At 42.8% G+C, this 24,465-nt stretch overlaps 2 protein-coding genes across 8 annotated transcripts in view; both read right to left on the bottom strand.

The window, feature by feature from the left end:
* The window catches only part of kmt2d (lysine (K)-specific methyltransferase 2D), a 31,028-nt gene extending 19,238 nt beyond the window's left edge, over nt 1–11,790 (bottom strand). For 2 of the 7 annotated variants that reach the window (XM_079173088.1, XM_079173092.1), the window contains exons 1-26: nt 11,278–11,790; nt 8,808–8,890; nt 8,408–8,519; nt 8,067–8,269; nt 7,799–7,908; nt 7,530–7,692; nt 6,344–6,515; nt 6,051–6,165; nt 5,710–5,888; nt 5,311–5,606; nt 4,921–5,037; nt 3,991–4,790; nt 3,723–3,836; nt 3,465–3,578; nt 3,232–3,336; nt 2,960–3,141; nt 2,515–2,679; nt 2,199–2,308; nt 2,011–2,055; nt 1,734–1,919; nt 1,441–1,611; nt 1,230–1,352; nt 688–809; nt 457–592; nt 266–346; nt 103–180 (exon numbers count right to left, since the gene is read on the bottom strand). In XM_079173088.1, coding sequence (XP_079029214.1) covers nt 103–180; nt 266–346; nt 457–592; nt 688–809; nt 1,230–1,352; nt 1,441–1,611; nt 1,734–1,919; nt 2,011–2,055; nt 2,199–2,308; nt 2,515–2,679; nt 2,960–3,141; nt 3,232–3,336; nt 3,465–3,578; nt 3,723–3,836; nt 3,991–4,790; nt 4,921–5,037; nt 5,311–5,606; nt 5,710–5,888; nt 6,051–6,165; nt 6,344–6,515; nt 7,530–7,692; nt 7,799–7,908; nt 8,067–8,269; nt 8,408–8,519; nt 8,808–8,856 — 4,048 coding nt within the window. In that variant the 5' untranslated portion in view covers nt 8,857–8,890; nt 11,278–11,790. Of the gene's footprint in view, nt 1–102; nt 181–265; nt 347–456; nt 593–687; nt 810–1,229; nt 1,353–1,440; nt 1,612–1,733; nt 1,920–2,010; nt 2,056–2,198; nt 2,309–2,514; nt 2,680–2,959; nt 3,142–3,231; nt 3,337–3,464; nt 3,579–3,722; nt 3,837–3,990; nt 4,791–4,920; nt 5,038–5,310; nt 5,607–5,709; nt 5,889–6,050; nt 6,166–6,343; nt 6,516–7,529; nt 7,693–7,798; nt 7,909–8,066; nt 8,270–8,407; nt 8,520–8,807; nt 8,891–9,527; nt 9,579–11,277 lie in introns of those variants that run through there. The other 5 variants (XM_079173093.1, XM_079173094.1, XM_079173090.1 and 2 more) reach the window with 5 other exon arrangements.
* A 3,828-nt stretch (nt 11,791–15,618) lies between these two features.
* On the bottom strand, nt 15,619–20,204 carry dhh (desert hedgehog signaling molecule; the record flags this gene model as incomplete). The annotated part of the gene is made up of 3 exons (XM_079169650.1): nt 15,619–16,622; nt 16,770–17,031; nt 19,896–20,204. 3 exons carry the CDS (start codon nt 20,202–20,204, stop codon nt 15,823–15,825), a joined length of 1,371 nt encoding a protein of 456 aa, XP_079025776.1. The 3' UTR covers nt 15,619–15,822.
* Between the last annotated feature and the right edge of the window lie 4,261 nt (nt 20,205–24,465).

Genomic DNA, 24,465 nt, shown 5'->3' with positions numbered 1-24,465 from the left:
GCAAGGACAACAGCAGTTAAGGTATTACGCCAACATATAAAAGTATTAAAACCTTCCCTAAGTTAATGTTGCATACAGTTTAGACCAAAGTCAGGGCCCTACCTTCACGTTTTTCTGCATCAGAATCATGCGGATCAGTTGACGCCTGGTCCTTCAGCGATGAGGATGGTGCAGAAACTCCTAAGTGTACAATTTTAAACCAACCTGCAATTACTTCAAGACCATAACAATGAACCAGTAGAAAAGTGTCCAAACAGACGCTTACCTGCACAGTCTCCCTGAGCCTGATAGGCCTCACCCCCTTCTTGCTTGAGAGGGAAATTATCTTTCACCACACGATCCTCAGCTAGTGAGAGAAGCACAAAGGGTCACAAAAGGTACTAACCTTTTCCACACCCAGTGTCACAAATCATTTGCATAGTTTTATTGTGCCATAGGTCAAGTTAGTGCCCTTACTCTCTGGAGCAGTAGTTTTGACCCCTGACGGTGCAGGTAATGAAGGCCGCACCAGACATGCGCCTGGCCTCTGCCCAGGCGGTATCATCACAGCTTTCTTACTCATGTCTATTAGTGTCTTCCCAAAGAAAGCCTCCTGCAGCAAATCACAAACATTTCAGATATGAACATTATGTCCCTTGATACCATACGTTTAAAGTGTAAAGCATGGGGCATAGAGAGACTTGAAACCTGGAGATAAGATGGAAACATGTCCTCAAGTTTGCTCTTCTTCCGTCCCCGACGTTTCTTGGCCTGCTCCTCGCCCTCCACTGGTTTAGGATCCATAATGTTATCTGTGTCAGGGTGAGGTCCTATGCATATATAACCATGCAATTCAGTATTCCAAATGTACAATACTCACAAAAAAACTAAGTCCTTAGTACTGATAAGAGCATTCAGACCCAAAATAGCCATGAGTTAAAAAAACTCAAGGGGATGCGTTGGTGTGGGCTTGCTGCTTTAGCGCCTTAATTATAGAACGTCATGGCAGTGAAAGTTACGCCAGGGTCCACTTTCTTCGGGATGACCCTGTATTTCTTTGCCTTTGTTCATGCAATGCTAATATCGGCCTGAAGGAGGTCCCATGTTCAATAACTTATCAACATTTTCTAAAGTAAAGCACTGAACCCTTACTGTAATTAGTCACTTCTGCTTTCAGAATTCTGGAATCATTTAATTAAAACGTTTTATTATTTGATGAAATGAAATTCAAAAAGTCTGTCGTCACTGACCTTCATCAATGGTTCTCTCTATTGGTTGTCCATCCAATGTAGTCTCTCCAGCCAACTGGGCGAAGAATTCTTTCTTCATCCGCGTGTGACACTTCCTTTGTCGCACCATGAAGCCTCCGATTCCTAGTACAATTTATATTTAATATTTTGTTAATGCTCAGACATCTTTGCGGATGTTACAAGTCGTTCTGTGAAATTCTGGGTAGCTCACCAGGCCTGTAGGGTTTCCGCTTCCTTTTTTTGCTATCCTCCGTCTCCTCTGCTCCTCCTTTGAGGCCCTCGCAGTCAGCCATGCCTTCAGTGCCTCCCTCTGCGCCACCATCTCTGTCAGGGCTCCCAGGGTTCTCCATCTTGGATTCACAATCCATGGACTCCCCACAGCCTAGATAGACAACATAACATTGAATTTGCAAAAAGTCTTGCATTGAAAAAAAAAAAAAAAAAAGGAGAAACACATCCCTGAAATTGTTAATACACCACCGGAAGAGCGGAGAGTGTGCAAACCTTTTCCATCCTCCCCTTCTTCGACTTCCCTCAGATCCATTCCATCAGGACCTCCTTCACAGCACAGAGTGCCAAGACGGGAGCGACGCTGCCGCCTCTTGTGCAGGGGAGACATGGAGATGCTGCGGAGCAGGGACATGCCCGACTCCGTCAGCCACACACCCTCCAACCGGTAGAACTGGGGTTCTGTAAATTGACATTTGAAAATATGAGTGACTGCAATGACCACGCTTCATGTGCTTGTGATAATAAACATGAACAAGCTAAATACACTGACCTGGCTCTTTGATCTTTATTGAAGCCATGATGGCTGACTCTACTACTGCGAACAAAGGCAAAAATCAGGGAGAGAAAGCAAAAGAAAATCGTGTCGTCAGTAAATATAAGAATATCCCGGGTATATTTTTGAAAAAAATAATCTACAGTGTGTCTTCAGTTTTAAAACAGTGTCGTTCCTGGACTTACCCACGGGTTTTGGAACATATGCAGAGCAGGATGTGCACGCAAAGCCCTCATCAGAAGCTTGTTCCACCTCATCCTCTGTGTACAGACTCTCACAGACGGCGTGGACCCATCTGCACAGGCACACAGATATACATCGATATACACATACTTTTCATAACAACTCACACCGCGATCCAAAGATGTTATGGAATAATTCATGATAGGAAAAATGCATAAATAATCCATTCCCCGCTTGTCTTCATTAGCTGCAGTCTCATGAATACCTAAGTTTCTGTTTCTAGTGTGCGCGCGTGTAGTTCTAATGAGCAGCACTCACCGATCGCAGTACTGACACTGCAGCAGCAGCTCCTCCTCCATGAAGTTCTCTCTGCATACCGGACAAGTGACGAGGCTGGCACAGGGGCCACAGTGGGTGTAGTTGTTCTGCCACTCGCAGTGGAAACCCGGGGTGTTTGAACCACACTGCACACAGCATACACACCTGCACAGAAGTAGTGAAGCACTGTGTAACAAATATACAGCTAACATGAAAAGATAGAAATAAAATAAAATGAAGACACCAATTCAAAGTGGCAGCAGTTCTTCTGTTGCTACAGAAACAAGAGGCAGAGAGGGTTGGGCCTCTGAATTGCTAATGCACGGCTGAGGTATGAGTGTTTTACATAATGTGCAAATTTACATGTATTCATTTCCATTTGACCTCATTCAAAAGATACAAGGCTGAATGAAGTCTTGTGCTGTAGGAGTTACATTTTTTTTACCATTTGCACTTCCAACCACCCTTGGGAACATTGTGCAGGGGTGGGTCCAAGCAGTAGGTGTGATAGCTGACATCACAGTCGTCACACAGCAGCAGGCGGGAGGGGTCCGAAGCCTTTCCACACATCTCGCAAACGATACATTCCAAACAGCGCCAGCCCTTACGGAGCATCGTCTTGGTGATCTACAAAAGACATCAGGTTTAATCTCTCGGGATTTTATAAAAGTAGGGATGACAATAAAGAACGAAATCAAAGGATAACGTTGTGCTTACTTTGCTGTTCACACAGTAAGGGTGGTAACACTGGGCACACTGAGCACAAGCCAATAACTGCCCCTCCGCACCCTTTCCAAAACTGCCACACACAACGCACATATCCTAAAACAGAAGAGAGAATTGATCAAAAAAAAGGAGGAAACAAAGAGTATTTGCATTTCTTTTGAAAGTGGCAACCGTGTTTGTGCCACACCGTAATCAAAAATATCACTCTACAAAAAGAGCTGTACCTGGAGCAGGACAAATTTATCGGTGTTTGAGAAAAGGACCACCGTGTTCTGCATGGTGTCGTCTTCCTCCTCGTCTTCCTCTTTACTTACTCCAGTCTCTGTGGTCATGCTTAGCTGTGAACAAGGGAACCAACAGTTACAAACACACTGCCAACATGAGTCATTAACTGACAAGTAATGAAAAGAGTCATTACGACGACGTTATAAAAGTGACACAATATAAAAGAACATTTGAATTGTGTGTTAAGTACAGCTCACCAAGAAAGCATCAATGCAGGAGGCCATGGCTTTGAGGCGTGACCTCCCACCACGCCCTCTCCCTCCGCCGCCTCCTCGAGGTCGACGCTTCCCAGGAAAACTATTGCTTCGCCCCTAAAAGCCAAGGAAAAAAAAACATCCAAACGTTAAGTCGTGTTGTGAAAATGTAACAATGAAATCTCAAAAAAACAAAAAAGGTTAAAGCAAAATTCCAGCTGGTCAAGCAAAAATCCCTCAATAAAAAACAACTTGTAAATGTTGACCTCACCTGTTTGACCCGTGAGCGACCCGGGGACCCTCTGCGTTTCACCTTCTCTCTGTCGCTTCTGAACGGTTCGAAGGGAAGCGAGTCATCGGTCTCAGAGAGCAGGTTATCTGTGGGCGAGCGGCCGGCGGGCACGAGGCCAAACTCCATGGAGAGCTGAGGATCGTGTTCTCCTGGAGAGCCCAGAAAGCCACTGCTGCTCTCATCTCCGTGGCTCAGATATGACATCTCATCCAGCAGCAATTCCCTCTTAACCTCATGCTCCTGCAGTTCCTGCTTTATGTCATCATGAAGTCCTTCTCCCCTCATATGCTCATCATACTCTTCATCCTCCTCCTCCTCAGAGTGAGGTAGTAACCCCCCACCTATTTCCATAGAAGAGAGGACCTCTTGTGTGTCCACTGATAAAGAAGGAGACTCGGGGTCCTGGCATGGACTTCTTTCCTGACGATCATCCATGGGCAAATGCTCCGTTTTGTCAACAGAGGCAGGAGAAGCTGGTAACTTTGGTGGATCCTTACTGAATGATTCTGTGATAGGCGTGCCATCGGAGCCATTGTTTAATAACTCTGGTGATACTTCTTCTTCCACTGAGGGAGTGGCCTCCTGCTTCTCCTTCTCCACCTCCATACTCTCAGGGCCCTGCTGTGACACTGGTGTTGGTTCTACTCTGAGGTTGTCACACGGCGTCTCTGCTGTGGGGTCCTGGGTAGGGGTGGCTGGAGTCACCTGGCTGACTTCCTCTTCCGCTCGCTCTTCATCAGCAGGGAGACAAGAGGCCCTCTGTTCCATTGTTGCACAGTCTACATTTGAGATTAAGGAATGTGTGGTTATTAGTGTAAACATTTATAAATCTATCATTAGTCACGGCATCGTACAGATAGTACTTTGTGTTCATTTTCAAAATATGTCTCCAGGGGGTTCTGAGTTTACCTGTGGACTCAAGTGGAACAGCGGTCGCCTCAGAAGTCAATCCTTCTGTTGCTACCTGCGGCTCGTCCTCCTTGATTTTCTCCCCGTCTGTTGTCTCAACAACTGCAGACTCCACCCCTAAAGCCAAAAGTAGTTCACTTTCAGCAGACCGTCTCAGACATAAATTACAATACATGCTTTATCAAAAGCGACTCACAATAAGGAAGTTTAATCACGTAGATACAACCCCAAAAAAAATTGCAAGAACCATGCAATACATATACATGATCGAATATGCTGATATATAATATACTTCAACCGCCACATTTAGAAACAATAAAGGGGGGGGGGGGACATGTGACTGTCATGTCTCGTAAGCTTCGTCTTATGTTGTGTGCGACAAAGACTTACCCAAGTCCATGGGTGTCTCTTTGTCAGTTATGGCTTCAGCCTGAACCATCTCTGATGCATCTTTCTGTCCTGGTGTCACCTCTGATAAGTCCGTGTGCTCTTCTATCCCCATGTCTGCATCCGTTTGGATTGTCATCTCTACCAAATGTCCTTCGGTCTCCTCGGACGCCTCTCTGGTTCGTATCTCTGCTGTGTGTGGTTGAGTGACGGGCTGCTGCTCATCCTCCTTGCAAAGCCGGCAAATGCACTTTGCTTCTGAAAGCTCCCCCGGTGAAGCACACTCACTGTGCACCCACCTAAGACAATAAAGAAATATTTTTTTAGGATAATATTATTGACAAGCCCCACACACGATGGCTACCGTTAATAAACGCTATTGCACTTCTGCATCAAACAAACCTGTGGCATGTGCTGCAGCACAGCAGAGTGACAGATGGGTTGGCAGCTTTGCTGCACACGCCACACACAGAGCTGCGGTGACGCTGGCAGCCCTCACACACGGCGTAGTTGTCGAACCACTGGGCCACACCTGGCAGCACCAGTCCACGGACACCACACTCCGTACATACACGACACCTCTGACAAAATACAAACAGTGGGAGTAAAATGTAAACCGTATGATCAAAGAAAAACATGGTAAATAAATACATTTTTTTGTCATTTTCTAAACTCGCTCTCACGGTAGGTTTCTGAGGTAAGGGCATCTCTTTGTACCAAAGTAAAAGACAAATGTGACTTACTCTGCATTTCCATGGGTCAGAGGGAAGAGAATCCATGGCTGGCTGGAGACAGAAGGTGTGGTAGCCCTTATCACAGGCATCGCATACCAACATTTTTGAGTCTTCTCCTGGTTGTCTACAAAAAAGAGGAATAAAGACAGTTCTTAAAAATGAGAAATAAAGCTCAAGAAAAATAGGACAAATGTCTGTCTTTTTTTAACTACGTAAAACGTTTAGACACTACATCTGATTCACTATTATATTTCTAATTATTATTAATATGATAGTATCTGATTCACTGCAGTTTGACTTACCTGCAGGTCTGACACACTTTACACTCTGGGCACTGCCATCCTGCCCTCTGGATGGGTGTGGCACCAATCTCAAGACAAGCCGCATGATAATGTTGGCCACAACCCGTGCAGAACAGCAAATCCGTGAGCTCCCCCGCTGAGTCACACACTGCACACCAAGACTCCTCACCTGCTGTAAAAAAAACAATTAGAAATAAATAAAAAAACATTACGGGGTGATTGAATGGATAGCCACCTGATGTTTTGTTAAGCAAAGTAAGAATTTATTTTGTTCAACAACATTTTAACTTTTAAGAGAGACTATTACCAATGATTGCTTTTTTTCCCCCAACTTTCAAGCTATGCACGAAACTGAAATTTTGTGACAACAAAGACCATAAAAATGTAAAGTCCACAATTGAGAAATAAAATCAGTATGGAGCCAGTTACCTAACAGGAATTCTGAGATAGCTTTAGAGCTTTGGACTCGTTTGATAATACGCACAGCTGGTAATCATCTGTGAAATGTGTGGATAGCACAAGCCGTAGTGAAGCCGGCGCTCAGCCGCTCATGCCAGCAAATTACGCAATCGCTTCATCGTACGTAGCGGTTCCGCAAGAGGTGGCAGCGATTGGTCGTGCACCTCAGAATTTTTGTAACTTGGCTGCAAGTGCAATCAGAGTTTTTCCAGAAGTGAATGTCAAAAATAGTTCTCTGATAAAAGCACCATTTACATGCCGTTTTAAACGTTTTCGAAACCGGAGGTCTTAAAAATCTTCATTTAAGTATATATTTTGCCAGCCAAATCAAATTGTGTACAGGCTATTCAACCTCTGTATTATTATATTGCATGTAATACTTGACTTCTTTCTTTCCAGGGCTTGTATTAAGGCAATCAAGCAGACCATGAATATGAGATATGAGTTAACGGTTAATTACAATTCCTCCTCCGCATTGTGGAGGATGGTTTATGCCGTTTTGCCAGTTACACGCTTTTTGATTCTTCACAGTACATTTTGTTCGTACTCCCTCTGGCGAGTAATGCAACGAACGGTGCGTTTAGCATAAACATCTCCGTGTGTGCTTGTAGCCTGTGCGCCATCTGCGGAGGCGGTTTATACTTGCGCGAGTACAAACAAAGCTTTACTGTGAGCATGCCTTAAGTAATGATATCACAACTTTGACAAAGATATTTGGTTGTCTTACCCAACTCCTCTGCCTTGTCTATGTGCTCCGGACAGAGGAGGACCAACTGTTTCATGGACTGGAAGGATCCACTGGCTGCCGAGCAGGGGAAGTGGTAGAACCGCGTGCAGCCCTCAGCGTGGCATCGAATGGTTGCGCCCAGCCTTTTGCAGTATTCGCAAAGCTGGAACAAACCAGTGGTAACAAGTAAGATTTGGTGAAGGAAGCCTGTTAATCCCCATGTTCTCACTCCATACCATCTTATTCAAGTCTATAGACAGTGCACTTACCCGCTGTGTCCCTGAGATAACGGCCTTATCCACGTTCTCCAGCTCCTCATTCTCCATCCGCTTCACTCCTTCCGACCACACCGCACACCAGTGATGAACCGCACAGCCCCCTGTTTATTAAAAAAAAAAAAAAGCACAATATCAGTTAAATTCCGAACAAAACATCAACTCTACATCTGTGCGCTGCATTTCAAATAGATGAAATCTATTACATGATTGATTTATTGTACACAAATTAAATATAATAGCATAATGGTTTAAGTTCAACCTGAGTCGTCAAAGAGTGATGCCAGACAGGGGGAGTCGGAAAATCCAATGGAAGACAGGTCATCATTCCCAGGCTCTGGCAGTGGGGAAGCTGATGGCTTGAGGGTCGGCCGCTCAGGAAATGGTCCAAAGTGTCTCAGTTCCCGCTGTCCATGCAGGCTCCTCTCCACACAGTTACAAAGCGCACAGGCTCGAGCGCTCTCTCTGTACAGTCACAAACAGGATTGTTCAAAACACGAGTAGAGATTCAGTTTTTCGTGTTGCCAACAATGAGCTGTTTCTTAGGATATAGACCACAACAATGTGGATCATATCATATTAAAATCTAAATTAATAACTTACACAGGTGTGCTGGACGAGGCTGCATTAGCACCTGACACGTCCTCAGCAGCAAGAAGGGCTTTGGACTCCTCCTCAGAGGAAACAAGCTGCTTTGAAGGGGCATTGTCATCAGCTGGAGAAGAAGAAGAAAAAAGAAAAAACATCACTTTATATAATGGGAATAAATGGCTTTCACAGAACCACCATTAATGTACCCGCTATCCTCACCTTTAATAAATTGTGTTTATAAATCTCAATGAAATCAATCAACTATGAATTAATCAATTAAAAAAACATTTTCGACCATATGCATTTATCTTTCAGAGCAAAGGCACATTATTAGAACATTCATCTTCCTGCAGAATAGAGCACATTCATAATGGATGATGTAGCGACATGGGGTTTAAAAACAACACATTACCTGTAGGTTCAGAGTCATTTTCTTCGCAGTTTGATTTCTGCTCGTCCATTCCCTGTACTGATTTTGACCTCCTTGACAGAGATCTGCAATTTCAAAACATAAGTAGAAGCAACTTGTAAATGTTAATCAGAAGAAGAATAGTTTCATTAAACTATTCACAGGATGCAAACAACCTGTGGGCATTATATCTGATGAGTGGCTATGCCACCGACATCAGGTCTGAATCAGAAGAGATCTGATAATAAAACATAATAATAATAAAAGTAATAAATGCATAAGATTCAGGTTTCCTCCCATAAAAAAAAAATAACAGCTACACACATAAAAAAAAATTAACAGCCACACACACAAATGTAATTTTCATTAGCCAACATAAGTTTATCATCATAAAAATGATTCCTAAAAACTCCACACTAGCCTCCCTATCCCACCAAAAGCACTTTTCACATGGAGACTTAAAACAAACAATGCAATCCATTAACCGTGGCTAGTATGCCCTCACTTTAGATTATGTCCCTGTGTTAATCTGACTAACGTTAGCACTAATGCAACCGAGCTTCCTCGCAAACTCATGGAAATAGCGCGAGGGTTAAAAGGGACAGATCAGTCGGAAACCGCGCTTACAATTCAAGTTATCGTTTACCAAGTTATGCATAATCCAAATCGGCGAAACAGCTGCGCGAACAAGCACAAAATGATGAAACTAAAATGGTGTTTTACCAAATAAAACAACCATAAATCGGGATACACAAAGAAAACACAACTTCCGTGTGTTGAACTTCCTGTTGCAGCACAGCTTATTTCGTGCAGAACCTTTGTCGCAAGCATCATAGTTCCGCTGTGAGATTCACGCCATTAACAAAAATAACGTTACTGAAAAACAAACAATGAAGGACTCGCCATTTATTTTATCAACACAACTAATAATAGGAAGCCACGTCACGTGTTTCAACGTGTAAATGCCATTTACACGAGACACTTAGATAAAAGGAGCCGATCGACTTGGATTTCGCACGTTATATTTTACTTATGGTATACATCACAGCCTCGCCGATATGTGTTAATGTCGTCGTGAACCTCCACATGTTACAACACAAAAAGACAAACGTCCGTGATGCGACGCTGTAACGTTATGTTGTGATCTAACGGGCTCAAAAGACAATACGTGTGACGGGGGATTATTACATAGATCCAGCTGAGTGTCTCGTCAGTTACAAAACAAACACGGTGCCATCACACTCATCCTGTTATCGATATCAAACACACGTTTAAAAACGTTTCCTATGTATTCGCACTGAAGCAGCTGGAAGAAGACCCCAGTCCGAGAACGGGCGCACTTTTGTTTTTAACCCATAAGAGCATAATTAATCAAATAAATAAAATCAGAATGCAATTAACTATAACATAAAACCAATTACAACGTATGCATCTTTGTCCAAATTAGTGTGAAAAGGAGTGTTTTGAATGCCTGTCGAGTAAAGTACTAGTACTTTACATTTCAGTCAAAACTCCCAAATTAAAATGCATCATACCTTCACTTCAATCCTAACCGACACAGTATGTGGTACTACGTTAAAACATTGTGTAACAAACGGCACGTTTTTACCGGAACAATGCAACGGAGCTGATGGACAAAATGAATTTATCCATTATGCGTTAACGTGAACTAAAGCCTCGTAATCAACGTGTTCAGTGGCAGCAACACTGGAAACGCTTCTCGACAACAAACTTGACGTCAAATCCTACACAACCTAACTTATCACGATTAATGAAGATACTAAATAGGCTTTGTCTCTAAAATGAAGTTGTTGTTCAGAACAAAAGTGATGACATGATGGCGTTAAGTTAACGTCTCAACATCCTGCTAGCTAAGTTAATGTTAAAAGTGTTAACGCTACAAATTAACTTTCGCGGTGAACGTTTGCTTCTTATTTAGTAATATTCGTCGATAGCAGAGGCAGTTTGTTGCGGTGCCACGGGTAAAATATAATGAGATTTTATAGTTGAATAATTGCAAAGCTAAGCACTATTCCTCAATGTAAACACCGACTTCAAAGGGTTGATCTTGTCCAGCAAATAGCCTTGTCCGGGTCACTGGCGGACAGGCTGGAACGGAAAAGCTCACAACTACCAATGGTGACGTAGCAACAAAGTGTCCCGAAGAGGCAAAACTACGAGAAAAACACACACTCTCGTGCGCAGGCACATGTGCGGTTGAAACGTCAACTGACTACTATGTGAACCATACCTCAAACACAGCCAACGTAAAGCATATTCCAACCTAAAGTTAGCACCCAGGTAACATAGCTAGTTCTCCAGCAATTAGACATCCCCATCTGGTCGAAGCTAACAGCTAGCTAAATGTTACCGATAGCAGAGCTAACACTATCCGGTCTAAGGTCAGGGTTGGTGTGTCTTTAGGTATGTCAGTTGCAAGAAGTTCGAATAGACAATAATAAAAACAGCTCACCTCAAAAAAACAATATCGTCTCCTCATACATCAGCACAATCCAATCAGCCACACAGCTTCCCAGAATGCTGATGGTCGCTTCATTTTATGTACCGGACTATCGCTGCGGCTAGCCGGCTGGAGGGAGAGTGGGGGAAGTGCACCTCGGCGGAAGGCTGTGCGGTGATGCTAGCTAGCTTCTTAACTAGGAGGATAATGCTATGGTTAGCTAGCTAACCAGCAACTTGAGCTTTGTGTCGAGTGGTCGTTTACTGCCGGGGGACTAGTAAGCACCGATACATGTCTTCAACCGGCCCCGACAAAGGTTATCCAGCTTCATGCTTTGAATCCAAAAACTATCCAGCTATCTGGCTCCTTGCTTGTGGATTTAGCTTGAAGGCTAACAACCCAACAGTAGCTAGCCTCTGCTCTGTTCTGGAATCTCGCTCGCGAGGTCGTTAAAGCGACTGCAAGTTTGCACAAAACAGTGCATCCAAAAATTACAGCTCCAAACTTTGTTGACGCGACAGTAAATATAGTTTTTCTTTTAGTTTCAAGTCCACTGCAAATGATTAATCTACCTAAACGTGCAGCTCAACTTTGCATGGGTACCCTTGTATGGGTCACTAGCATCGCTTCAATCCGCTAAACTGCGTTGCGTCTGCACACGGCTATATTCCGCCAAGTGGCTAGCTGCTGTAGCAGTGCTAGCTAATAACAACTACGTCAAAAATGTATTCATGCAAAACAACCATCAACAATTTCATTTTATTACTAGACACCAGTAAAACGTGTTACGGCGTTAGTGTAGCGATGTTCAACGTTGTGCGAGATTTTGCACACGGCACACGAGTTTAGTCTGAGCGCGGACCACTGAAATATGGTGTATATTAGATATTAGGTCATTCGATTTTCGGATCCAGGGAAGCCATTTTTCAATAGGTTGTTATGATTATAGAACCAAAGCGCCCACAGATGAATGCATTTGTTTTGTTAATTGATCATCCGCGATTTAATTGAGGCTAATTGTTCTTATGGTAAATTAATGTTCTAATTAACATAACACATGTCTGTGCAATATTCCTCGTGGTTTCTAATTACTTATTCCGCTTCTGATACTGTATCTCCTTCTGCTATTATACTGCTATGCGTTGCGTTGCGCATTTGTGAATGAAAAAGATTTGTAAAGAGTAGCTAATCACTCACAACTGCCGTGATCGGGAATAAACCTCGACCAAGTTTTCAGCAGGTTCACCGATAATCACCTACATAAACCTGCGTGTTATGCTGAACCTTGGCGATTTGTGGCCACATTATCTTATTACTTATGTACGCTATTAGACTATACCATCCATTTGAAATTTTGTATCAAGCCACATATCAATGAATATTCCAAATTAAATAATTTGATATACCTTATGTAATAATATATTACAACCTGTGTTGTAATATGATGACAATATGCTCATCACTTTACAGCCCTTATCATATGAATCAGTTCACATGAAACAATTCAGTGACCTTTTCACTTAACATGACCGATAATTATTTGTTCATGTAATACATGTTCAAATCTGGTGCAATAGACTGAGCAATCATAATGCATAGGCATATATAGCTATTTAACTTAATGCAGATACTATAGGGGGGTGGGAATGAGAGCCTTCTTTATCATTAGGTAGCCTTATCACTGTGAGAAAGTCCCAGTGACATGAGTGAGTCAAGAAGGATGGCTTCAAGAAAGTTGTTCTCAATCTTAAATGTTAGTTTTTTAGTTGCTGAGTGTTGACATATTAAGATCCTAACACTTTACATGTAATAACTTTCAATTGTTATGCGGATAAGGGCCGAAAGTCCTCTCCGATGCATGAGTTTAAACTTGCACAAAATGATGTTGGGTAACAGTCTGTCCCATTGTGAGAAGGTCGCAGGTTTAATCTACATCAGCTGTGTATCTCCTGCCATGCCAGAGAGCAAAAACTGTCACTGGTAAGTAGCTTACTTGGGCTATAACTCAACACATGTAAATAAAGAAAAGAGCGTCTGCTGAATGTCTCAAATGTAAAGGTGATCACACTAGAATGCCAATACATTATCTGCTATGTAAGCAGTGAACAAGCACCTGCAGGGTGATCTGCAGCTGACCCTGCACTGTGGAACATCTCTGGTAATGTAATTGTGCAGACGCATCAGGAGACCGCAGGGATCAGACCCCCGATGAGAAAAATGTTACAAGAATTCGTTCAACAGGATGAATGTAGTTTGGCGTTCTAAAGCTCCACGCAACTAAATCAAGAATTGCCTTCACAATGTGACTTGAACCTAAAACTTAAGAAACATGCTGATATACACACCCAAATAATTTAGATTAAAGCCTCAATCGTTAACATGATGGTGGCAAAGAGACCAATTTGGAAATTATCACAAAGCTTCAAATAGTAGACAACAGTTCCAAGAGGATGAGAAAACCATGCTTTTAAAGGCTACGCTTTCTAAAATCATGTGTATAGCACTCTTACTTAAGTCACATGATTTTTGATAATTGTTCATTGGATTAAACAATAAGTAGTTTCTGAGGTGTTTAAATTACTGAAAAATTAGCCAATCAAAATAAATTGCCACTCTAGGTCTGGGTTTCAATCACATATGGAGTCATAAGCTCTTTTGTCCGCCAGACAGAAAAAGAAACATGACCTAATTTGTTCAGGTGTGGCACGTGAGAAAGATTTCTATAATGTTTGGGAAGATGATCTGTAGCACTCAAGTATTTGAACAATCAATACAAACCCATGCCGAATCTCCTCTGATGCATCTTTCTCTTTCATGTCTCTAAATATAGTCATAAAATAAAAGTTTAGTCATAATTATTATTATTCATAAAGTATATTTTGATCAGGAAATGTGTGCCTCCCTGTACCTGAATGTGGGATGTGCAGCTTTTAATTTAGAAAATAGGTTATTACTGGTCCCCCTGACAGGATTAGTTAACTCCCCATTCAGCTTTAGCCAGATTGGATTAGATTTTGGGGGGCTGAGACAGGGTGGAAGACAGTGACTGATTGGCCAATGGATGTAAATAGAGGATGGTATTAGGACAAAGGGCTTTTCCTATTGGCCAGACAGCGGGGCCAGTGCTTTCCCATCTGTCTCTTGTAGCTCAAGGATAATCCTCTAGAATACCTCCACAGATGTTTACAACAGAACGTAAACCTGAAGAAGAGAATACAGTTTGGGTCCTCAACATTATTATATTTACAGTTATATACCTTAAAGATAACTGAGAAAAACAATGTAGGTTACTTCTATAGGATGCAGTTTGTTCTCTGAATATCTGTTTTGAGTTGTGTTGAATTCTCCAGTCAAATATGTGCTATATTGTCAATAAACTACAAGTATTACAAATCAAGGTTTGTTGAATTACAGTCTATCTAATCTAGAGTAGTTATTATACAAGGGTGTTTAAGAAATGATGTCAAATAAATTAAACAGGCTTAATATCGGTTTCTCCACAAGGGGGCGTATAACCTTGTACTACCTGGCATGAATATGGCCTCACACATTATTCTGAACCTTTGAAAAGTAGGTTTACATGACATAATATAAATAAATGTTGTAACAGGAAAACTGCAATTGTTTTAGTGCAGACTGGTAGACTTGCTGCAACAAAATAGAAAGTTGTGTGAACAATGAACTGTACTACGCCACCAACAGATATAGTACTTGTGACCCAAATTGATCAGCAAATACTAATAAAACTGTCTCCTTTAATTAAGAGTGTAAGATACCCGATATCTCCCTTGAAGTAGCTATGTGATAAAGTCTGTGATGTCGACAAGTTGGTGGCACGGTGTGGGGAATATTAAGTACATCTGGGCTTTTCATTAACCAGTCAGCCTGCTGGAATAGATTTCCTAAGAGCTCTTGTAACATACATAATACTTAACTACGACCCCCATAAATGATCTTTCTGCACATGTCTCAGCTGTTTCCCACTCACTTTTGTTAAACAAGCAAAAGACAAATCAGCTTAACTGACTCAATTTACTCCAGAGCTGAAGAAAAAAAAAGTGTTGCTTATTAAAATTACATTTTAATTTGTTTTACAACATGTGAGGACATACAATACATGTAGTGGAATTATTGTAATAAAATGAAACATTTATATATTATGATTCATAAAGTACAAAAATAAAGATTCTATTGTGGGAAAATTAATTCCTATCCCACTAAAATGATATATATCTATATCGATATAGATATATATCTATATATATAGATATATATGACTGAAATAATTAAAAGAAATAACATGATGTACAAATAGACTATGATACAGTCATACTTCTTTTTACATTAACCAGCTCAGATAAATTGTCTCATCCAAATCAATCTCTTACAAAATATCACTTAAGTATTAGCATGTAAATCATTATAATGCAGACAATGGTGAAAAAGAAAGCAAGCCATTCCAGTGCTTTTAATTTATTAAAGAAAAAAAAACAGGAAGTGTTAGGGGAAATATATCAAAGCTGTACACCGTGACATAGTGTGTATAGTTTCAGGCTTTTAAGGATGAAATGAGTTGGAGTCTAAAAAGATACATCCCAAACTGTACATTAATTTTGCATACCAATGCACATCTGATGTCTGCTTCTCTTCCATTTCCATCCTCAGGGGTTCACTCAGATTGTCTTGCTTGTTCAGGGTGCCATTATTCACACAAACACCTGCTCTGTCCTTTGCGGCCAAAGTGCTACAATGAGTCTTGGTGCAAGCTGTTTCCCTGTCTGTGGTCTGCTGTTCTTTTATTGTCTCCCCCCAAAGTAGCTGGCTGAATGAGGAGAGGAGTCGCACAGGTCCAAATGCCCAGTGTGCAAGTCTGTGGTCATCCACCAGAGCGTAGCTGGATGCCAGCACTCCTTCAACAAACACAGATCCAGCTTCTGTCAAGGGAGCATACACTCCCACACTCTCCTCTTCGGAAACTGAGATGATTCGAGATGGACGTACTTGAGCCTCTGCAGTATGGATGAGAACGCAGTCTCCAGTTTTGGCTCTGCTAGCAAACTGAGCCTGATACTCACTACTGTCCAGTCTGCAATGTGGGGCTAAAAAGACCAAGTGATGTGGAGTGAGGGCCAATCGATGGCCATCTTCGGTCTCCAGAGACAGAAAAGTTGACCATATTTCTTGGTCCCGGTGCAGAAACAGGAGTACTTGGCTCAACACGACTTGGCCTGTCCCAGACAGGGCCATGACTCTGTCCCCGGCGGCCAGGGACGACAGGCTCTTCTGCACCCCTCCGGCAACAGTCACCCGGGCCCAGCCTGGGAAACAGCCACCTTTTTCCACTGCAACAGAGTGATCTGCAGGAAGATCAGCATTAAAAAAAGCCACGATGACTAAACACAGATTGTGCTTGGTTTCTTGTCTTAATGCCCTGACATCATCCAGTGAATTGATGTCATGTTGTTACCTACATGATCTTATATAAGCTCCATCCTTAAACTTACCAGCTTTCACTGAGCAGTGGATGTGATATTTGGACTCATAGTGGACCCAGTCAAAGCCAGCCTCCACAGCCAGCTGGGCTAGAAGGCCATACTTCTCCGTTTCTCTGTCGTTAGTGGTTATATCCACGGCCCGGCCTTCATAGTGCAGAGAGCCGGTGGGGTGGTGGCCGTCCTCGTCCCAGGCCTCCGTCACACGCAAGTGCACCCCTGGCCACTGGTTCATCACTGCAATCGCCAACCTGTTCAAACAGTCCTTACAGCGCTAGAAACAGAATGACACAGAGGAAAGGGGTTCAGTTTGAAACAGTATTGACGGACCAGCCAACATCAGCTTGTCACAGATATATTGTTTTGATGCATATGTTGGTCGATAAGTAACAGGAAATTGCTGTACAGAAATGCCAACGATGTGTTTGAGGTCATTTAGAAACTGTCTTCATTACATAGTTTGTCGACCGGAGAGTATTGACAATTCTTGTCCATTTGTAAAATTTCCCAACCAGTACATAATCTTAGCCTTAGTAGTAGTTCTGCAACAGCCAATATACTGTATAATTATCAGACTTTTTCACTCTCAAATATCAATATCGGTATCAGCTTCAAAAAGTATCAAGTATGAGTCGGACTCTAGTGTAACATTATTCTACAGAAAATGTAAGATCGGGATCAGATAAAGGTTCTAAAGTTGGTAAAATACCCAGATTCATCCCGCCATGAGCCCAACAAATATCTTATCAAATATTTATTTTTTCTAATAGCAAAACATGATTTACAAAACATTCAGGTATCCATTTAATCTTATAGGAAACATGTATATATATTATATAATATACTTAGTTCTTCAATATTAAACTATATATGATTTTTGTTGCTTAAGATATAATCAATAAGGGATTCAAATGACTAGCACCTTTCTGCATAGTAATATTATGTGTTGTATTGCAATCCCTCTTTTAGTTTATTATTTTCCCTTTTAAAAATGCTTTAAATGCTACAGAAAGAGGGACATGTTTATTTCAAAGACAGTTTTTAGTCATTCTGTCCACAGCATGTGCCATGTACTGTGAAAGTAGGAAAAAAATGTAAATGTAAAGTAATTTATTGTCGCATTGTACATCGCACAATGTGCGGGGATACACATACTACGATGCATTTAACCTATCCTAGTATTAGTGGTCGGCTACTACGCAGTGCCCGAACAGCAAGTTTGAGTGTTCTGTGCCTTGCTCAAGGGCACATCAGCAGAGCCCAGGAGGCACCTTTGTGCCAGTTACCAGGTTGACTCCTCTCCAGCTACCAGCCCACATGCCGTACTTGAACTGGCAACCCTCCAGTTCCCAAGCCAAGTCCCAACGGACTGAGCTACTGTCCCGATAATTTATTAACAGAGTGGACGGCACAGCCTGAGTGTACAAGAAGTAAGTACAGTATGAAAGCCTACTGTACACCTCAGTGCACAGACGGACTCCAGTGAAACACAGAAGAAAAATGTTTCCAGTATTTCAACAACGTCTCTGGCTCCGCAGGTTGTGATTGTTTGTCTGCTGGCATCGTCACACAATTCCTCCTCTTCTCTGTTAAAGGCCATCTCAACCTTGCTTCAACAATCAGAGTACAAGAACAAAGCTACTGTAGCCAGTTTGGCACATTCCTTGGCCTTTACGACAAGATGACAGAATAATCAAGGCCATTCTCTGCCTTTTCCAGATTGTTCCAGGCACGAGTTTTCTCGGTTTCACCCAAAGTCATTTGATCAGAAATCGGAAGATCAGAAATGTTCACAGTGACTATTAACGCCCATGTGGTCCATGATGTTACAGACTGTGTCAGCATTGTCGCCGGCTTAGAAAAATGACAACGTCAGCAACCGAGTTGATACATTTCATTATCATCTCCTGGACAGTTATTTCTCTTGTGACTGCAGTTGATGGAATAAAGCTCTTCTTGCTACGGAGTATAAAAAGAGGGTTGGTAAAGAAGGCGATGAGAGTGTTAGTGGGAGAGATGGAGGGCGAACAAGCTGGGTGAGAGGAAAGCAGTGTAGCGGAGGGCCGAGGCTGGGAGTAAAGAGAGAGGGCAGAGGGCAAGAATGTATGGGCATGGACTTGGGAATGTGACAGCAAGAGTGAGAAAGCGAGAAGGACAGAAAACAAACTTGTTACATTTTTTCTCGCAATGCCATTCAAGAGAGGCGTTTCATTGTCAGAACTACAATAGTCGCTTTTCCGACGGTGCCATTACTTCAGCAGGCGGGAATTTTGTATAGGCGACCCCTGCGAGTCTCCAAACGACGCACAAAGAGCGGCTTTCACATCTGGGCAAAAGAGGGGCACATGCACACATTCACACACTCAAACTGGGCACACATATATACGGCCGCAGATTTCTATCATGAACAATCACTCGAGGAGGGGAAGGAACACAGATTTGCATCCTAAACAATCACAGAAAACCGCAGCATCCAAAGCAGCACAACGTCAATTTCAGCAGTGTGGCGTTCCAAGTTTGTCAAAAAGCATCCAGATCTTAAATCCTCTGGGCCATCGATTGTCTTTTGTAGGCATGAGATTTGAATGTGGATACCTATCGCCAGTAAACATTAAGGAGTTCAAGTGCCACTGAGAGTCATAGGAGTAGTTTGATTTCCAATAACAAAGACTTTGGTTAAAGATTAAAAGGAAGTGTTCCCGAAGGGGAAGGCAGTCTCTTAAGAGGTAGTGTTGAATTACATCCTGATCTTCTTATCTCAAGAAAAGGGAGGGGAAGTTTGGTTAAAACTTACACACTCTGTGTTGAACAGTTGTTTGAGTGTTAGGAGCCCGGCAAGGGAAGGTACGGAAAGCAATGAATGAGGTTATATGATTTGATTTGAAGGCGCCACGCTGGGTAGCAGGGTAGGAGCTGTAAACTGATACCTGTCCCTTCTTGTGAATGTAGTTAATAAATTATCCAACAGGATTATTTCCAGGCTTGAAAAGGTTCAGGAGACACCAGAGAGAGCATCCTTTTCAGGTTACTCACGCGGTATCATAGTGAAAACAAGTGCTCCAGTGTATCATCCCATTCTACAACATCTTTCAAAACGGTGGTGATTGAACTTGGTTAACCACAACACACCAGCCTCACCTTGGTCATGAAGCGGTCCGAGTTGGTGTTCTCCTCATCCTTGAAGACAATGTCAGGGTTGTAGTTGCACACCAGTTCATTGAAGCGCTCGGAGTTGCGTGTGATCTTGCCCTCTGCTCTCCCGCTGGCGCCGAGGTTGTTCTCTGAGAAGTTGGGGAAAAACTGCTTGTAGTGCATGGCTGTGAGTTTCCTGGGCCTGGAGCGGATGCCGTAGCCAGGGCCCGGTCCGCATCCCTGGACCAGCCACACGCAGGTCCACACAACAAGCAGGCTGAGCTGTGCCAGGCGGGCCCACCAGGACTGCTTCATTGGGGAGGGCTGGGGCTCCCAGGAGTCAGTGGCTCACCGTGCCTACAGTGGTACCCCGGTTCCAGGTGTGTAGCAGCATGTGAATGAGGGTTGAATCTTGGTCCATTCCAAATCATGTGGTATTAGAGCTGATGGTGATAAAACATTATTTTTTTTAAATGTATATTTAAGAACTTCTTCTTTCTGTATTCACTCTTGATAAAAATAAGTTGTATATTACAAATCAGTTGTTTTGACTATAGGTTTGCGCTGCCTTGATGACTAAAAGTGAGGCTATAGCCTAATGAATGATATGATTGGCTGAAATCTAACGTTTCTGAACTTTGGCACCAGCTACTAAAACAAGTGACACACTACGTCTTTAAGGTTTCTCTCCAAATATTTCGCCATCTCTTCAGCTGCTTCTATGCCTCTTGTGAGCTGAAAGTCATCTTCCCAGTCTACCTGTCTCGGCGCAGGTGTTTTTCTTGGTTTTCTAGTCACTTACCGCTAATCTCTCTCTCTCTCTCCCGCAGTTCCTTTGACGAGCCGAGACACACAAACTGACGCACACCAAATGCTCCACGGCTCCCTGTAATTCCCTATGGAAGCTCCCGCGGCGCTCTCATCCTCCTTGTCCATCCAGAAATGTCTCCCCTGAGATTTCTTTCTTCTTCTCTCCTTCGTCCACCGTCTTCTGTCGCGTTTCAGAGCTCCTGGCCACCTTGCACCAGCCATTGGGTCTTATTAGCGTCCGGACAAGATTGCCCTCCCTTCCTCTGCGCGCTCCCACTGCGACAGCACACGCCTCCAATTCAACCTTACAAAGGACATATGATTAGCCTACTCATGTTAAGAAAATGCCCCCCCCCCCCCACCCACACACACACACACACACACACACACACACACCTCATTAAGTATTTAAGTTCAGTTAAAGACTGTTTTGGAAACGTTTCCACATCAAACTGCAAAGTTAAATAAATGATAGGCTACTTAACAAAGCACCCTAATGATCTTGCCACATTGTATTTTAGAGCACATACGGTATATTTACAGTTAAAATACTAAACTCGTGTCATTTGAATAACAACATGCCCTTGCTTCTGTCAGCTCATCCCACCCATCAAAAGTGGATGGGTCAACTGCGATGACCCTGTGCCGATGTTATTAATAGTCACAGTTGAAGGTGAGGGTCTATGAGGGAACACACGTGTCCAGCCTTGACACCCCTGACTCAGACTTACAGTGCTGTCTTCCTGTGTTTGGGGAGCCGGCCTGACCCCCCTGAACCCTTTGCACCCAAGACCTCTCCACTGGAAACACCCGCCGGTCACATCAACATATTATTTTTATCCTTCTCAGAACAATAGCTGGGAGTCATAAAAATGTGTCCGATAATTTCCAAAGAGGGAGCAGAAAAGAAAGGCATCGTTGTGTCTCAGGGGTCTGACATGTGTAATCACACACGGAAGCTTAAATTAATGGCGGATTCAAAGGTCGGAGTTTGTTACCATCCTATCTGCAGCTTCCTGGAACACTTGAGGACTTCATGATTCGTGGTCAGTTTCTTGACAGTGGATTTGTTTCAAAGAATCTTTCGCCCAACAGAGCTGCTGCGTACTGGATGTTTATACAAATAGTTTTATGCAAGCGCATACCTTGGTTTGATGTGATTGCATTCTATAGATGGTTCAAAATCAAATCACTAGTGAGGCACTTTTATCTAACGAGAACAGAGAAATATTTTTCGAAAAAGAACCTGTGAATTTCCCATTCTGCGCCTGATCTAAAACAGCACTTACAATTATTGTATCATGAAGAAGCGTAGGTCACTGAGCTCCACAGTGACCATGGAAAGGCATCCTTGTTAGGGAAGTTTCCAGAAGATCCCAGGATGTTGTAGGGAGGGGTGGCAAGGCAAAGCAGCATCTTCCTGTCCTTATGATAAACATGGAAGAAAAGGCTCAAATCTGGCCCAAGCAACACAGATGAGAGATATCAGCCTTCATGACAAATGCAGGGAATGACTCAATCAAAAACAAAGCAACAAACACTTTCACATCTGCAATTAACCACACAGATGTTTCTCTTCAAAGCCGTGCAAGAGACGAGATTTCCATCTGACATAAAAGGGAAAGGAAGGAAGCAAACATCTGCAGGTTGGAGATGGAAATAAAGTCATTCTTATTAGCTTTTATTTTGGTACCCCCATCCTCCTGCCTCCCCCTGCCTCCTTCTGGCTCTTAGCGTTTCACTCCCCCATTTCAGGATGGGAGTACATGGCCGGGTGAATGGTTGTGTTTCCTGCAAAGCCACAGCGCAGACAGCGAGATCTTTCCTGCCTGGGTTAGCCGACCCTGCTTTGTTCTTTCCAAATGGACGCCGATGTTAGCACCTGCTCATGGTCAAATAAAGCACACATCTTTTTTCATCTTCTGTGGAGTTTTCAGTAACTGACTATGAGCACTAAGAATGGCAAATAAAGGACATCTACAAATGCAGCCAAGGATCATATTGCAAAGCTGTTATTTATTAGGACGCAATCATTTTAAAACAGTAATTAAGGTTTTGGAGCAATGCTGGCTTTGACATCTCAAGTGTTTGTCTTGTCTCTTGGAGATGAATAGACACTCTGTAGGATCCACTTCCTCAGATGGAGGCCGTTAGCAGGCTGGGGTGGGGGGGGGGGAAAGGAAAGTCAGGGAACCGACACCTAACCACCTCCCTCTCCACACGCACGTCCTTTCTCTCTGACCACCACTACACCGCCCCTTCCACTGTCTCTCGCCATGTTATCAGTGCAGGAAGAGGCAGGGTGGTGCATTCTGATGTGGCTGCACACACAGGATGATCCTCGACTGATGTATTGTAACTTTTTGTTTGTAGTTACTTCGCCATGCTTCACCTTTCAAAACATACCTATCACTGCATGTGTCGTACGATGACAGGCGCACCACACGCGGCGGTGTGTGTGCCAAGTCCAGGGTTTTAAGTTGCTTTGCCTTGGTATGGCCTTTTCAAAAGAGCACCAGTGAGTTGAGGTTGTGGCGATGCTGCACCAAAGTGGACAATAGACTGAGAAGGGTGGAACTTCCTGGCCTCAGACAAGCAGGTCAAAGGTCAAAAAAGATAACGAACATTGTATAGATTAAATACTTTATGTTTAAAGACTCTTTTGAATCGACGTATGCGATATGTGATATGTGATATTACGTTTCTCTCTCTAAAAATCCACTTCACGCCATTCACCCAAAGTTATCTAATGAAACAAAGGCCTGCAGCAGTCAACTGTGTGAAGCAAGTGTGCCGTGAGTGTGCACGCAGGATGGCGGGCAGATATGGCAAACGGACAGTGTGACCCATTATCAGTTGATTAGCGGGCAAGTCTCGCCTTTTCCTGTGAGTGGTTGGGCATTTGCGAGCGCACAAACGAGGGAATAACAGCCCTTAATGCGCTCTGGCACAAACTTCAAATGGCCGACCGTCAGGAAAGCTAATCTGTGTCTTTTCCCCCCCTTCATTCTTATGTTTTGACAATAAAGATAGCATATCTCATCCCCATTACAAGCTGCCCGTCTCCCGCCTTGCCCCTGATATACAGAGTGTGTTACCCAATGGGACTGCTGGGACACTTTGATTGCACTGCTATCGACCTTTGTATTTTGCTGAAGGGAGAGGTGCTATCCTAGTGTTTCCCCAACTAAATCCAAGGTTAAGGGATCTGTAGGGTTGTTACATGCTCTCTGTGAGTACAATGTAACAGAGAAAAAACATTGCGTTCCATTTTCTGTTGTCTAATAAACTGAAAAAACATGTTCCCTATTTCCTCAAAATCTAAAAGTGTGGTGTCCAGACAGAATAACTTAAGAAATTGAGTTAACTGTCAGGGTTTTCTAAAATTATATATATATATATTTATATACCCTCTGAATCACGACCTCTTTACCTTGCCTGTGACAGCATCGCCCTGGGTTCGTTTAAACTTTAATCACATTGAAAAACTCTGGCCCTGCACTAAGCTCTTTCACTCTACCATATATAAATATATATATACACACCATATCTGGTTTATATGTCACTTCCTTAGAGGGTAACCAGTCTCCAGATGTGCAAGTAATGTTACGGCGACATTTTAGTTCATTTCCTTTTAGCAAAGGAAACGCAGTGCAAAACAAAACCTAATTCAAATAAGCTTAATTAAAACATCCAACAAAACAAAACAAGAAATGCAAACAAAAATCAGGAGGGAGAAATTAATCAGAGACGGGGTTTTCTTGAA

This window comes from Pholis gunnellus (assembly GCF_910591455.1).
Source record: "Pholis gunnellus genome assembly, chromosome: 2".
Classification (NCBI taxonomy): Eukaryota; Metazoa; Chordata; class Actinopteri; order Perciformes; family Pholidae; genus Pholis; species Pholis gunnellus.
The sequence above is the reverse complement of the archived record's forward strand: the minus strand, read 5'-3'. Positions and strand labels throughout refer to the sequence as shown.